The 12,287-nt window shown below is 35.1% G+C and overlaps 1 protein-coding gene across 1 annotated transcript in view; it reads left to right on the top strand.

Annotated features, from left to right (window-relative positions):
* The window catches only part of ADGRV1 (adhesion G protein-coupled receptor V1), a 269,547-nt gene that overhangs the window by 103,867 nt on the left and 153,393 nt on the right, over positions 1-12,287 (top strand). The window contains exons 63-76 of the mRNA XM_086866622.1: positions 42-221; positions 843-1,007; positions 2,453-2,570; positions 2,853-2,976; positions 4,124-4,262; positions 4,399-4,584; positions 4,849-5,081; positions 5,593-5,741; positions 5,834-6,035; positions 6,583-6,799; positions 7,918-8,157; positions 9,887-10,036; positions 10,871-11,344; positions 12,083-12,226. Of these exons, the coding sequence (XP_086722748.1) occupies positions 42-221; positions 843-1,007; positions 2,453-2,570; positions 2,853-2,976; positions 4,124-4,262; positions 4,399-4,584; positions 4,849-5,081; positions 5,593-5,741; positions 5,834-6,035; positions 6,583-6,799; positions 7,918-8,157; positions 9,887-10,036; positions 10,871-11,344; positions 12,083-12,226 (2,721 nt within the window). The remainder of the gene's footprint in view (positions 1-41; positions 222-842; positions 1,008-2,452; positions 2,571-2,852; positions 2,977-4,123; positions 4,263-4,398; positions 4,585-4,848; positions 5,082-5,592; positions 5,742-5,833; positions 6,036-6,582; positions 6,800-7,917; positions 8,158-9,886; positions 10,037-10,870; positions 11,345-12,082; positions 12,227-12,287) is intronic.

Below are 12,287 nucleotides of genomic sequence, written 5' to 3' on the forward strand. Positions count from 1 at the left end.
TTGTTTGTTTGTTTGTTTTTTTCTTTTTAACATTCCTACAGGCTACAGGAGAAATAGAAATTACAATAATAGATGACAGTGAAGTTGAATTCCTTGAGATATTCAAAATTGCCCTGGTGAGAGTAACAGGTGGTGCAAGACTTGGGAATGACACCCTGGTAACTGTTGCTATTCCACCAAATGATTCCCCTGTTGGGGTATTCAGTTTTGAGCAAAATAATGTGAGTTTTAATTAAGTTGCATTAATTTCTGCTAAAGTTGAAGAGTGGGTTTATGTCACTAACATATAGCTGATTTTTATAAGACTTCACTGCAGTGGGGGACCTAATTTCATTGAAATGATATTAGTGCCTATCTTCATCTAGCAGTGTAGGATGGTAGTAACAGTGAAAGTGCTGCTGCATAAACATAGATTTCTGCATGACTGAATCAATTTAATTCCCTATACTAACAATTCAGGACATCCTAGGTAGGATTTTTATGGTCTGTATAATAATCTGCATTACTGAAAGTAAAATGAATAAAGAAATTATAAAGAATATTTCATATTAGTTCTTTCAGTGCTTATGCTTTCCATTTTGCTGGTGCTGAGCCTGCTGGTCACATTGTAATTGTTTTGAATCAGAGAGCATACAGAAATTACTTGAGTGACTAATCTTTGCTAGCAGAAATCAACTCACTCCTTACACCTGTTATTTTCTCTTCTGTTGTTCAGAACTGTCATTGATGATGTTTTCTGTTGTTTACCTAAAACACATATTCATGTCATTTGACATCCTCAATGCAGCTTCTGACTTTTTTAATACATCCTTTCTCACACCTTCCTTCTATTTCTCCATCAGGTAACTGTGAAGGAACCTCAGACATCTGGTGACTCTGCTGCTGTTGTTCTGCTGAATGTAAGCCGAAGTCAGGGAGGAAAAGGAGAAGTTACAGTGTTATGGATTCTTGAGGAAGCAGCCAGATATGATCTGAGCCCTCTAAATGGTACCCTTCATTTCAGTGAGGTATTTCAGACATTACAATAACTTATTTACTATTAGATTTATAAATTCTCCTATTTGTGTGTATTTGTATGGTTGTTACGTGTTTTTAGAAGTAGCGAGTTACTAAGTATTATACACTAGACAAAGGTCTGTTTGAACTGGTGAGATTAGCAGTATTCAGGCTTCTTTCAAGCTGTAAAGGAAAGCTGACAAGCTCTTTTAATGCAGCATAATGTAATTATCAGAAAGGTAGCTCTTCAAATCTCTACTGTTTTTTGCAATTTAGAAAAAGGAATTGAAATCTAATGAATGTAAATAATGACTACAGAAACACTTATTCCACTACAATATCAGGCATCCTAAAATTTATATTGAAAGGGTGAGGAAGAAAAATGGATGCTCAAAATCTACAGATTAAAAGAAAAACCAAAAAGCACCATAATAACTTTCAAACTAAACAGTGTTATTTAATTTGTATTTCATGGCAGGTAAAAACTCTGAAGTCAGAATCAAAATATTGGACACTGATACTATTTTAATATTGATATTTTACAGTCTCAAAATACTTGATGAAGAAAAGTATTTTAACGGAGCATAATCTATTTTGTCTTGGTACAAGCTTGTTTTTCATTAAATAAATAGACATATTGATTGTTTTACTTTGAGTCAGATGGAAAACATTTTTCTGGTAAAACCATGAGTATTTGGCAAAGTTTTGCTATCCTTTCTCTACTGGTAGGCTTTAACATTTTGTCTTGAACTTTTATATATGCTTACATATAAGCATACAACTCTGTATGCAAGGTATACTAAATTTATGCCATGTGCATACTAGTGTGTGTACACTATACGCACACACATATATGTATGTATATATGCATACATGCACACATATATGTGTATAAATACACATATAGTATATATTATATATACTATACATAATATGTAATATGCATGTTTAATATATTTATGTGTGTGTGTGTGTGTGTGTGTGTGTGTGTGCATATGTGTGCATACTACTTTTTACCATGTGTATACATGTGTCACTTCCCACTGACAGAGATATGGATTAGGTGAAAAAATTCTACTAATATATCTAATCTTAATAATGTGTTAATTCTTAGAATATGTGCATACTGTTGAATATGCAGTTTCTGTATAAAAATTTCCTCTAAGTTGAAAACATCTATGTGAATACAATTTCAAAGGAATTTCAATCTTTATTTAGATAAAAATAGCAAGGGTATTTTTAGGGTGGCACAGAATGTTTGAGAGACAATTTTACTGCTTTTTAATCTGTGGGAAGAAATTTCAGCCAGATCGGATATCTGATATTTAAAAAATACTACAGAATATATCAAGCATTCCTAACACTTGACATATTTTTAAAAATTGGTTTTAATACTGTATTTTGTTGAATTTCATTTAATGTATATCCATGTCTTTCTGGTCTTTACATGATGCAGACTGAGTCCCAGAAGCTGATTATTTTACATGCAATACAAGATGGTCTGCTGGAGGGGAATGAAACATTTACCATTCAGCTAGTCTCTACTGGTGATGCAGAGATATCCCCTGTAAATGGTAAAGACTTAATTCAGTATCTTCTAGTTTTAGATATACTATATGAGAATATTCTAAGTCTGTTCATACTGTTTTAGTCTGCAGTGCTTAAGTATTTTGTGTGGTGCTAGTTGGTTGCAGTTTTGAATGTCAGTCTTTTTCCCTAAGTCCCTTAAGAAGAAATCAGAGAGTTCCACAGGCCCTCTATGAAGCTGATGCTTAACCACTCATGTCGTGAAACTTTCCAAGGGTAGCTCATTGTTTAGTTTTCACTTACCATGAGAAGCATTGTTCTCTTCATAGGTGTTGCAACCATCATTATTTTGGGAGATGAAGGAGCTTCTGGGGTGGTTGGGATAGCCCATTCATCCCAGCACATTTTGATTGGAGAACCTTCTGGAAATTATAATGGAACCGCTCTTATTAGGTGGGTACGTCTCTCATTTTTTCAAAGAAGGAACAACAGCCCAGATTCAAAACCCGTGAGACTCCACATTTGGCAAGAATTAATTAAGAACTTAATTTTATCATAATTTCTATAATCAGAGCTATTTTAAAAACTAGGTGATTGGTTTTAAGGAAAGGTATATGTATGTCCTTTCAGTATTAATGGGGATATCCAAATATTCCTCTGTCTTCAAGTTATTTACAATGTCAATGCACCAAGGGAAAAAGGATTCTAATCAAAGGAAGGGGTAAGGAAATGTGACATTTGAAGGTGCTTTGTGCTTTCTAGAATTTGATTCAGGATTTGTGCCTGAATAGTATTTCAGCAAATTGCTGTGTTCTAGCATGAACAATGTGGGGAATGGGGTTTTTGGTGGAAACAAGATGAAATTGTTTCATTCAGCCAACTGAAAAGAGAATGAAGAGTTTGAATGAGAGAAGAATCTTCTAAGAGCATTGGAAAAAGCTATTATGACACTTCCAGGAAATATAAAGCTACAGAACAGTTTCTGCTACTGGCCCAAGAAGCCCAAAAGACAGAACGATGCTTTGTGCAAGAAGCAGTTCAAGGTCATGCTATGTGCAGAATGTGCAGACAAATCTGTACTGTGACTTATTTCACCAAGCATTATGTTATTAGTAGGGTTTTAGACAAGTAGGAGACAGTACGTATCTCAGAAAATCACAAGGTATTCTGGCGTCCTACATCTGCCTTATAGATCAAATTGCTCCTGCCATTACCCTGACATCCAATTTCCCTTCTATTTTGCTTCTATATCTGGAAAAAAATAAAGATATCAGTTTTCTGGAATCTCTTCTGGAAACAGAAGAGAAATCAGTTTTCAGATCCCAGCTTTGGGCTGCACATGGAAAGAAACTTGAAAGACCTCCTGATAAAAATACAGCTTGATGTGTCTCCCATCACAAAGGGGAATTTCAGAGTTGTTCTGAAAATGCCTGTAAAGGGAATTATCATGTTCTTAATAGTGATTAAGTACATTAAAACTCAAGCTTTCATAGTGTTGATAACATTTCCTCCATGCACAACAGTAAGATGTTGTATCTCTGTATTAGATATTAAATACTAAAGGTAAAAATAAAATCTGTGTTTGTGTCCTTACCTGCAGCCTGGTACGTGGCCCAGGGATTTTTGGGGAGATCATAATATATTGGAATATAACACCTCCTCATCAGACAGAATTTATTGAGGTATCGGGGACCTTGACCATGCGAGATAGGCAGTCTGCAGCAGTTGTTCTAATACAGGTATATGAGAGATCTGATACCAGTAGCTATTTCAAATAGCTTTCTTTTATTTTCTTAGGATCTTGGTTAGAAATTAGTTAAATCTCCTTCCCAGGGAATGGTTTAAAGCCTTTTAGCTGTTGGTTCTTTTCTGTAGGCTGTAGATGACGACTGTCCTGAGGAGAAGCATTACTACCAGTTTCAGCTAACCAGAGTCAGTGGTGGAGGACTCATAAATGAATCTAGCAGCACAGCAAATATTACCATGGCCGCCAGTGATTATCCATATGGAGAGTTTACATTTTCCCATGAACTATTGCAAACAACAGAAGACGAAAAATGGGTATTGAATTAAAATTCTTTCTTACATAAAATTACTGATAGATATCAACATGGTTGCTAGAATTATGTTCAGCTTTAGAAAGAAAATAAATTAATCTCTAAAATGACTGAGCCTATTTGCTAAATAATGTGTACTCTGTACTTGATAAATCATATTGTTGTTAGCCAACAGAACCATTGAAAAGGTGCCTTTAGAACGTCTCCTGAAGGCAACTGTAACAGAAAACAAAGCCATTTTTAAAAGAAAATGTTCTCTTTTCCTCAGGTTAACATCACTGTTGTGCGTTCCAGGGGATCCTATGGCAGAGTGCGTCTTTGCTTTCAGATAATAAATGGGACTGCAGAGGAAGGAATTGATTTTAGTCCCACAGTAAGGGAAATGGTTTTTGAACCAGGGGAGAAAAGTAAAATTATTTTGATTGAAATTCATGATGATGACTTTCCTGAAGGCCCTGAAAACTTTTCATTGATGATTACTGAAGTGGAACTCGAAGGAAGGTAAAGTTAAAATTCCTAGTTGATTTGTTACAAGCAGAAAAGCATACTAAAGAAACAAACTTTGGATTCTGATCTACCTGAATAAAGTCAGTGCTAGACATTTCTTCTGTTTTACTGTAAAAAAATTTTAACACAGCTATAATTGTATTCATAATAAAAAATGAATGTATGGTAAACCAAATTATTTTAACATAAAGATGTTGCTGGTTAAGATTTATTAAAGCTTTAAATGCATACATTAGATAGAAATTGTCAAGTTGCAAGAAATTCAATAAAAAGATGAACTGAGAAAGAACAATTTCTTGAGAAAGAACAATACACATTTCTAGGAATAAACTACTTTTCTTGCAAACATTATAATATGAAAAAATGTGACAAAAAGTCTTCAGTAGCAACTGTCAGAAAATAAAGTTATTTGCAACAGACAAATTGTCACACACACATCTTTATACTTTCACAAGTAGTTTAAAATGTATTTTTATGTTTGTTTGGTTTTTTATGTTCTTGCAAGGGGATTTGATTTTACTGTAAGAGAGAATGGTCTACAAGTGGACCAACCACCAATAATAGGAAATATCTCCACAGTATGGGTCACTATTGCAAAAAGTGACAATGCTGAAGGTGTCATAGAATTTGATCCACAGTATGTCCTTCTACAGGGTAAGTTTACCTTAAGTTCTCACTATAGTTTAGAAGATAAGGCTACGGCATGAATTTTCAAATAACATAACTTTTCTCAATTATTTTTATAGTGGAAGAGGATGTTGGATTAATCATGATTCCTGTTTTGAGAAAGCGCGGAACTTACGGCAATGTCACAGCTGATTTTCTATCTCGAAGTATTTCTGCACTTCCTGATGGTGTTGACTATGTCGTTCATAATAATACTGTAATTTTTTATCATGGACAGAACCAGTCTTTTATTTATGTCTCTATTATAAATGATGAAGAAAGGTAATTCAGTTTTCAGATATTTATTCACCAATTTACTTCTGATAAAGTCTTTTTTAGCATGCACTAAAAAATCTACACATACGTATGTATAGAGCTGGAGTTGAAGAACAAATTTCTGCGGAGCTAAAAAGTCACATAAGGGAGAAAATCACCTAAGGAGTGGAAAAAGAAGCTGTTGTATTAGAGTCATTATTCCTGTTAAATAGTATGCAATCAAATACAGTTTTGAATTACATTATAAGAAATGTTGGTGTCAACAGTACTACTATGAAGAATAAAATATTTTTCCATGTTTTTGTTTAACTTAACACTAGTATAAAATAGAATAATGATAGAATTTCAGAATGGTGATATCTGATATATTTTTATTTCAGATATCACCATTCTATTCAAATAGAAGGAATCTTCTACATTGCACCTATGGAGATGATTTGTTTACTCCTTTAAACAGATTAGGTTGGATGCATGATTGAATTACTAAGTACAGTTTTAATATTTTCTTTTTTCTCTCAGATATCTCAGAATGTCTTTTTCTTTTTCTGTGCAGTGAATTTGAAGAGCAATTTGAAATCCAACTGACAGGAGCCACTGGTGGAGCAGTGCTGGGGCTCCACCTGGTAAGCCAGGTCACCATTGCAAAAAGTGACTCTCCCCAGGGCATGGTCCGATTTCTCAACCAAAGCCAAATTATTCTCCCCAACCCTGATGCAACCACAACAGTGTCACTGGTGCTGGAAAGGACTGGGCGACTGGTGGAGGCACAGGTGGGTCTTGCCTGTCAAAGACTGAAAGTTTTCCAATGACTATGTCAAAAAGCTCCTGCATTTTGCTTTAAGAGCTCTCTTAGAGACTGATTTTTAATAGGATGATTACAGATTTTTATTAAATATTAATTGCATGTAGCTGCAGTATAACAGAAAATGTTACATCCTTTTAAAATCCTCTTTCTCTTCCTGCTTGCCTTCTTTTATTATGGTGTTGTGTACATCATTTTGAACTATCTCCTAATCCCCCAAAATTATAGTTAACTTCATGTATTACTACTAGTTTCATTTAATTCAGGAAATTGCTTACTATGAGTTTTCTATAGTATTTTTTTACTCTATACAGTAATAATTTTTAATAAATTTTTAACTCTATACAGTCTTCACTTTTAAAGTGAAGGTATATGTGGGCCTTTCACAGTCTTGTCAAATAAGTGGAAAATCTCCATTAAAACCATGAACTCCTCTTCTCTATATACAAAAATTTCCTCAGTCTTTGACTTTTTCTAGGAGTTGTTGGAGAAAAGTGGAAAACACTTAAGTTACCAAAATAATAATTGTCAAGTCCTAAATATGACCTCCTTAAAAGCAGTCTAATTTGTGGGAATTGCTGGAAATGCTATAGCTTTTAATTAGGCTGAAGAAATATGAAGGCTTCATAATTTTTTTCATAATCTGAAGGATTAAAAATTTTTACAACAAAAAATATTTGTCATTTTTAGACTTGATGTCTCACTTCAAAGAGAAATGGTTTTTATCATGAGTACTTATGTGGGAAGTTTTGCAAAACAAGTGATGAAAGAGAAGAGAAATAGACACTGGCCTGTGTGATTCTTGCTATGTACTAAATAAATCTTTGTTTCTTTTCTATTGCTGACATCTAGAATTTAATAAACTGGCATGGTGACTAACACTTAAAAATTCCCATTTATAAATGGTCAAGTTTACTCTTTCAAAGGCTTCTGTATTTTGCCCCGTAGAATTAATTATGACTGTGTTGTATCCTGTATTAACAGTAAATATTTAAACATAGCTAAGTACTTCAGGTATTCTGTCTCTTCTCCCCTTGGGATGCTGTTTTATCACCCCTCTAAATCTGAAACTTATCTCTTCCACAGATTAACTGGGACATTTTGGGACCCAATTCAGAAGAGATTTTATCTCCTCTGAATAGTGACATTGGTGACCCTGTGAATGGATCATTCTATTTTGAAGAAGGAGAAGGAGGTCTAAGAACAATTAATCTACAAATCTATCCTCATGAAGATGTTGAAGTTCAGGAAATCTTCATTATTCGACTGAGTCTTGTGAAAGGTGAAACAGAAATAGATCCTAAGGCAAACACCATTACATTAATAGTAAGTTACTATTGCTTCTCTTTCTTCAGAGATTTCTGTTGATATTGGTTTTTGTCCTGCAACGATTTTAAAAATTAATTACAATGATTACTAAGTCATTTGGCTTTTTTGACCTTCTTAGTGCTTTGGTATATTATGTTCAGTTCTGAAAGAGAAAGGGCAGAAAATCTGTCAGTAAAAATTGGTATAAAAGTGCTGAGCTGACTCTCTTATTTGCAGCTTTCTGGAGTTCTCTTTGGAGAGAGCATTGGTTGAATTCACATTTCTATATGTCAATACGTTTGTCATCTGTTGTGGTTTAAACCCACCTGGAAATTAAGCCCCACTCAATTGCTTCCCTTCCCCTACCTCCTCTTGTGAAAGGGAGACAAAAAGCAGGATTTCTGAGTCAAGATAAGAAAAATTTACTTGAAAACATCAATGAGATGAGAAACAAACAGTAACAACAACAATATTAATGACAAAGGTAGACAATATGAAGGGTGATTTACACACAGAAAGGTGCTCACCACCAAAGCTCCACTGATACAAAGACAAAATGTCTTTTTTCCCCTGAGCAAACTAAAAACGAGGATGGACAAATCATCCACATACACTCTCCTCCACAAAGCCTGAGACAGCAAAAACAGTGATGGACAAACTCTCCAGGCTGGACTGCTTGGCCTGCACCAACTATCATGTGTGTGTGGTAGATAATAGAGATCTGGACATGCCCACACAGCACCAGGCTCTGACCTCTCAGCAGTTGCAAGTAGGATATTGTCACTCTTAACATCTTCTGCAGAGGAAGGGAGAAAATCTGACTTCTCACAGTGCAAGAGAAATGCAGAGAGTTATCAAAGACAAATCAGTGCTGTAGGGATACAGTAACTAAGGACATATTTATAAAGCTGCTATAAGAAACCCTCAAAACAAATCTCTCCTAGAAATTGTATTTTTATTTTATTATGGGGTCCATAAGGTGTTGATGGAATTAGCTCTTATTTCCACAGTCCCACTCAGGAAGTCAGGTTATTGTGGACCTGATTTTTCTGAGTCTGAGAGAGTTCCAGCCTGTCAGTGGGGCTGATCTGTTCCCAAGGGAAAGTCTCTTGAGGGCATCTCTCTCTCGCTCAAGGACTATTTTTGTAAATAATTTCATTTTTTCAAAACAGTTCTGTACAGCTGTGATTGGTGTGTTTTTCTCTTGTCCCACCAATGGGACAGAGAGGCGGTGTTCCCTTTACCAGTCATGTTAAACCTGTATCGTAACACCCTATAAAAAGCTGAAAAGTTCAGATAATAAAGTTTTCTGATCATCTCGCTCTGGCTGCTGTGATTGAATTCACACTTCCACTTTGTGTCCAACGGTGACAGGTTACCCCAAATTCTTCATGTAGTGAATGGTTCACGCAGATGGATGTGGATGAGCTCTCTTTCCCATAGTGCTGAGTTTGCAAAATGATAGTTTTAGAAGAGATTCTGTATACTAGCTCATGGTGCCTGAGCATTTCCTGCATAAAAATCAAAATATTCAGATGCAGCATATGTAATAAAACTCTGTTCTTTTCCTTCTTAGACAGGGGAACTGGAAACTGAAAAAGGGACATTTTAACCTTTTTCTGCTGTTTTTAAAGCTAACAGATAAGTGCCCCTGTAACATCCAGCAGTGAAAATCTCAGTGGTTCAAACAAGAATACAACTCACAATACATTTCTAATTTTTTTAATGTTTGTTTACCTTTTTACAGATAGAGAAATTTGGTGACCCCAATGGAATTGTACAGTTTGCTCCCGAATCATTAATTGAGAGTAACTATTCAGAGCCCTCAGGAGAAGAAGGGCCACAAAGTATTACACTGTTTGTCAAACGAATTCAAGGCATTCTGGGGAACATAACGGTATTCTCACTCATTTCCTAATAATATTATCTGAAATCATCCTCAGTGTCAATGTATGGAAAAGTATCTCATTCTGTGCCTTTCAATTGCTTGTTTCTCAGATTAGGTTTTTTACATGTTGCCTTTTAGACTGAATTTAGGAAGGGCTTAGCCCTAGTACTTGTGGTGTGGTGAGTAAAATTCAGTCTCCCTTGGTCCAGAGGAAATAAAAGAAAAAAATATACTGCTATACTGCTCTCAGTTTCTTTCTTCCTGTTTGCTTTTGATGGGAGAACAGAAGAGACAATACTTTCATAGTGAGTTGTCTTTGATATCATTGCACTTTATTTTTTTAGACAGAACCAGACTTTCCTGAACCATCACGCATATTGTTTTTTACCTTGTTTAGAAATCAGTGCTTTAACAGGAACTCATTTAATTTAAAATAAATTGATCAATTAATAGAGACATCTGCTGTGTTTAATGAGAGTTCTCTATTCCTTTCTTTTGTGAGGAATATTGGAAACAGAAAAAAACCATCCAGGGTGTTATGGTGTGAAAATATAAATAATTTTTGAAAAATGTTTATAAATTCCACATAGTTTTCCATAAATCTCCTGAAACTAGACAAAGGAAAGATTTTTATTCATAGCACTGTTAGTGAAATAACACACTCTTTTGAAAGGTAGTCTGTGATAGAATATTCTTCCTATGCATACCCAAAACAATTTTTATTTTACCTATTTAAAAGCAGTCTGTTCCGTATCCTATCTGTACTGAATTCTGAATATGCAAATTTCTATCTTTGGAGGTAATTTTTCTTTTATGTTTTTCATTTTTTTATACTAATTTCAGGTTTACTGGGAAATACGTAGTGAATCTGACATCACAGGTGACTTTCTTGAGACAGAGGGATCTGTTGTCATTGCTGACCAGCAGAGCACAGCTGAGATAACTATCTACCTGTTACCTGATGAGGTTCCAGAACTGGATGAAAACTACGAGGTACAGCTGATTTCAGTGGAAGGTGGAGCAGATTTAGACCATGAGAAGGGAATTTCAAAGATCACAGTGTTTGCAAATGACGATCCTTATGGAGTGTTTGCCCTGTACTCTGATCATCAGTCAGTATTGGTAGAAAAAGCCCTGGATCGCTATGTTCAGATTAATGTAACTCGGCACGCTGGGGCATTTGGAGAAGTGATGGTTGAGTACCGTGTCATATCCCCTTATGATGAAGCACTAATTGAACCTGAGAATGAAGTGGGATTCCTCACAATAAAGGACGGTGCCAGCTTTGGAGTAAAAAGAGTGCCAATAAGCAACCAGGTGTGTATTACTCTTTTAGCTCCTATGGTATCAATTGTATCCGTTTGTTTCATCACAATACAAATAAGACACAAAACTCTCACTAGTATCCACTGTGAAGAAGCAGAAAAGAGAGTTTTGGTGTTATGAATTTCCTCTTTATGGAGTAAAACTGGATTTGAAATCATATTTTCTGATAGTAATTGCAGACACTACTATGCCTGTGTTCTGATATTTAATGTTTCCTCACATTTTTGTTTTGTGTTACTATCAGTTCAATATCTTATGTATGCAAATATTTTCATAAGTTTCTTCTGGATTGTAAATGGTGATCTGTCACCTGATTCGTGACCAATGAAGAAGAAGCTAAATGTACCTGCAGTCTTCTGTGTTTCCTTGTTGTTTGTCATTATTATCACAGTCTTACTTCCCCTCTTACAACCATCTTAAATATTTTTAATCATAACAAAATAAAGCTAAGGCCCAATGTATCAGATACAACTTTTTAAAACGGCAATTTTAAAATGTTTGCTTTACAACCTCACATTCCAGCAAACTGCTGGCAGATTATTTCACAATATTGATAGTTTAACTGTAATTCTTTGGGAAACATCAACAAAACACTTGTTTTGAAATTTCTGCTTTGTATGTAAGCAAACAAAATTTGCAGGTTGTTTTGTTAATTATTTGAACTGTTGGATAGCGTTATTTTAGTGGAATTAAATTTCTATACTTTTAATTTAATTCTCTCTCTCAAAGGCATTTATTTTACTGGGCTTGAATTTTACTCTGGAACTGACTAATGTAAGCCTGGTTAGGGGAAGTGCCAAGGAAGTGCCTAAAATATTGGGAATAGCAAAGTCTGTTGTGCTGCTTATTCCTGAGGAAGCTGCCAATTCACAGGTCAGTAGCCTGATTGGGTTGTCTGTCATGTTCCTACCACAGAAGAAAGGTACACTTCACT

This window comes from Cyanistes caeruleus, chromosome Z, assembly GCF_971803275.1.
Source record: "Cyanistes caeruleus chromosome Z, bCyaCae1.hap1.1, whole genome shotgun sequence".
NCBI lineage: Eukaryota > Metazoa > Chordata > Aves > Passeriformes > Paridae > Cyanistes > Cyanistes caeruleus.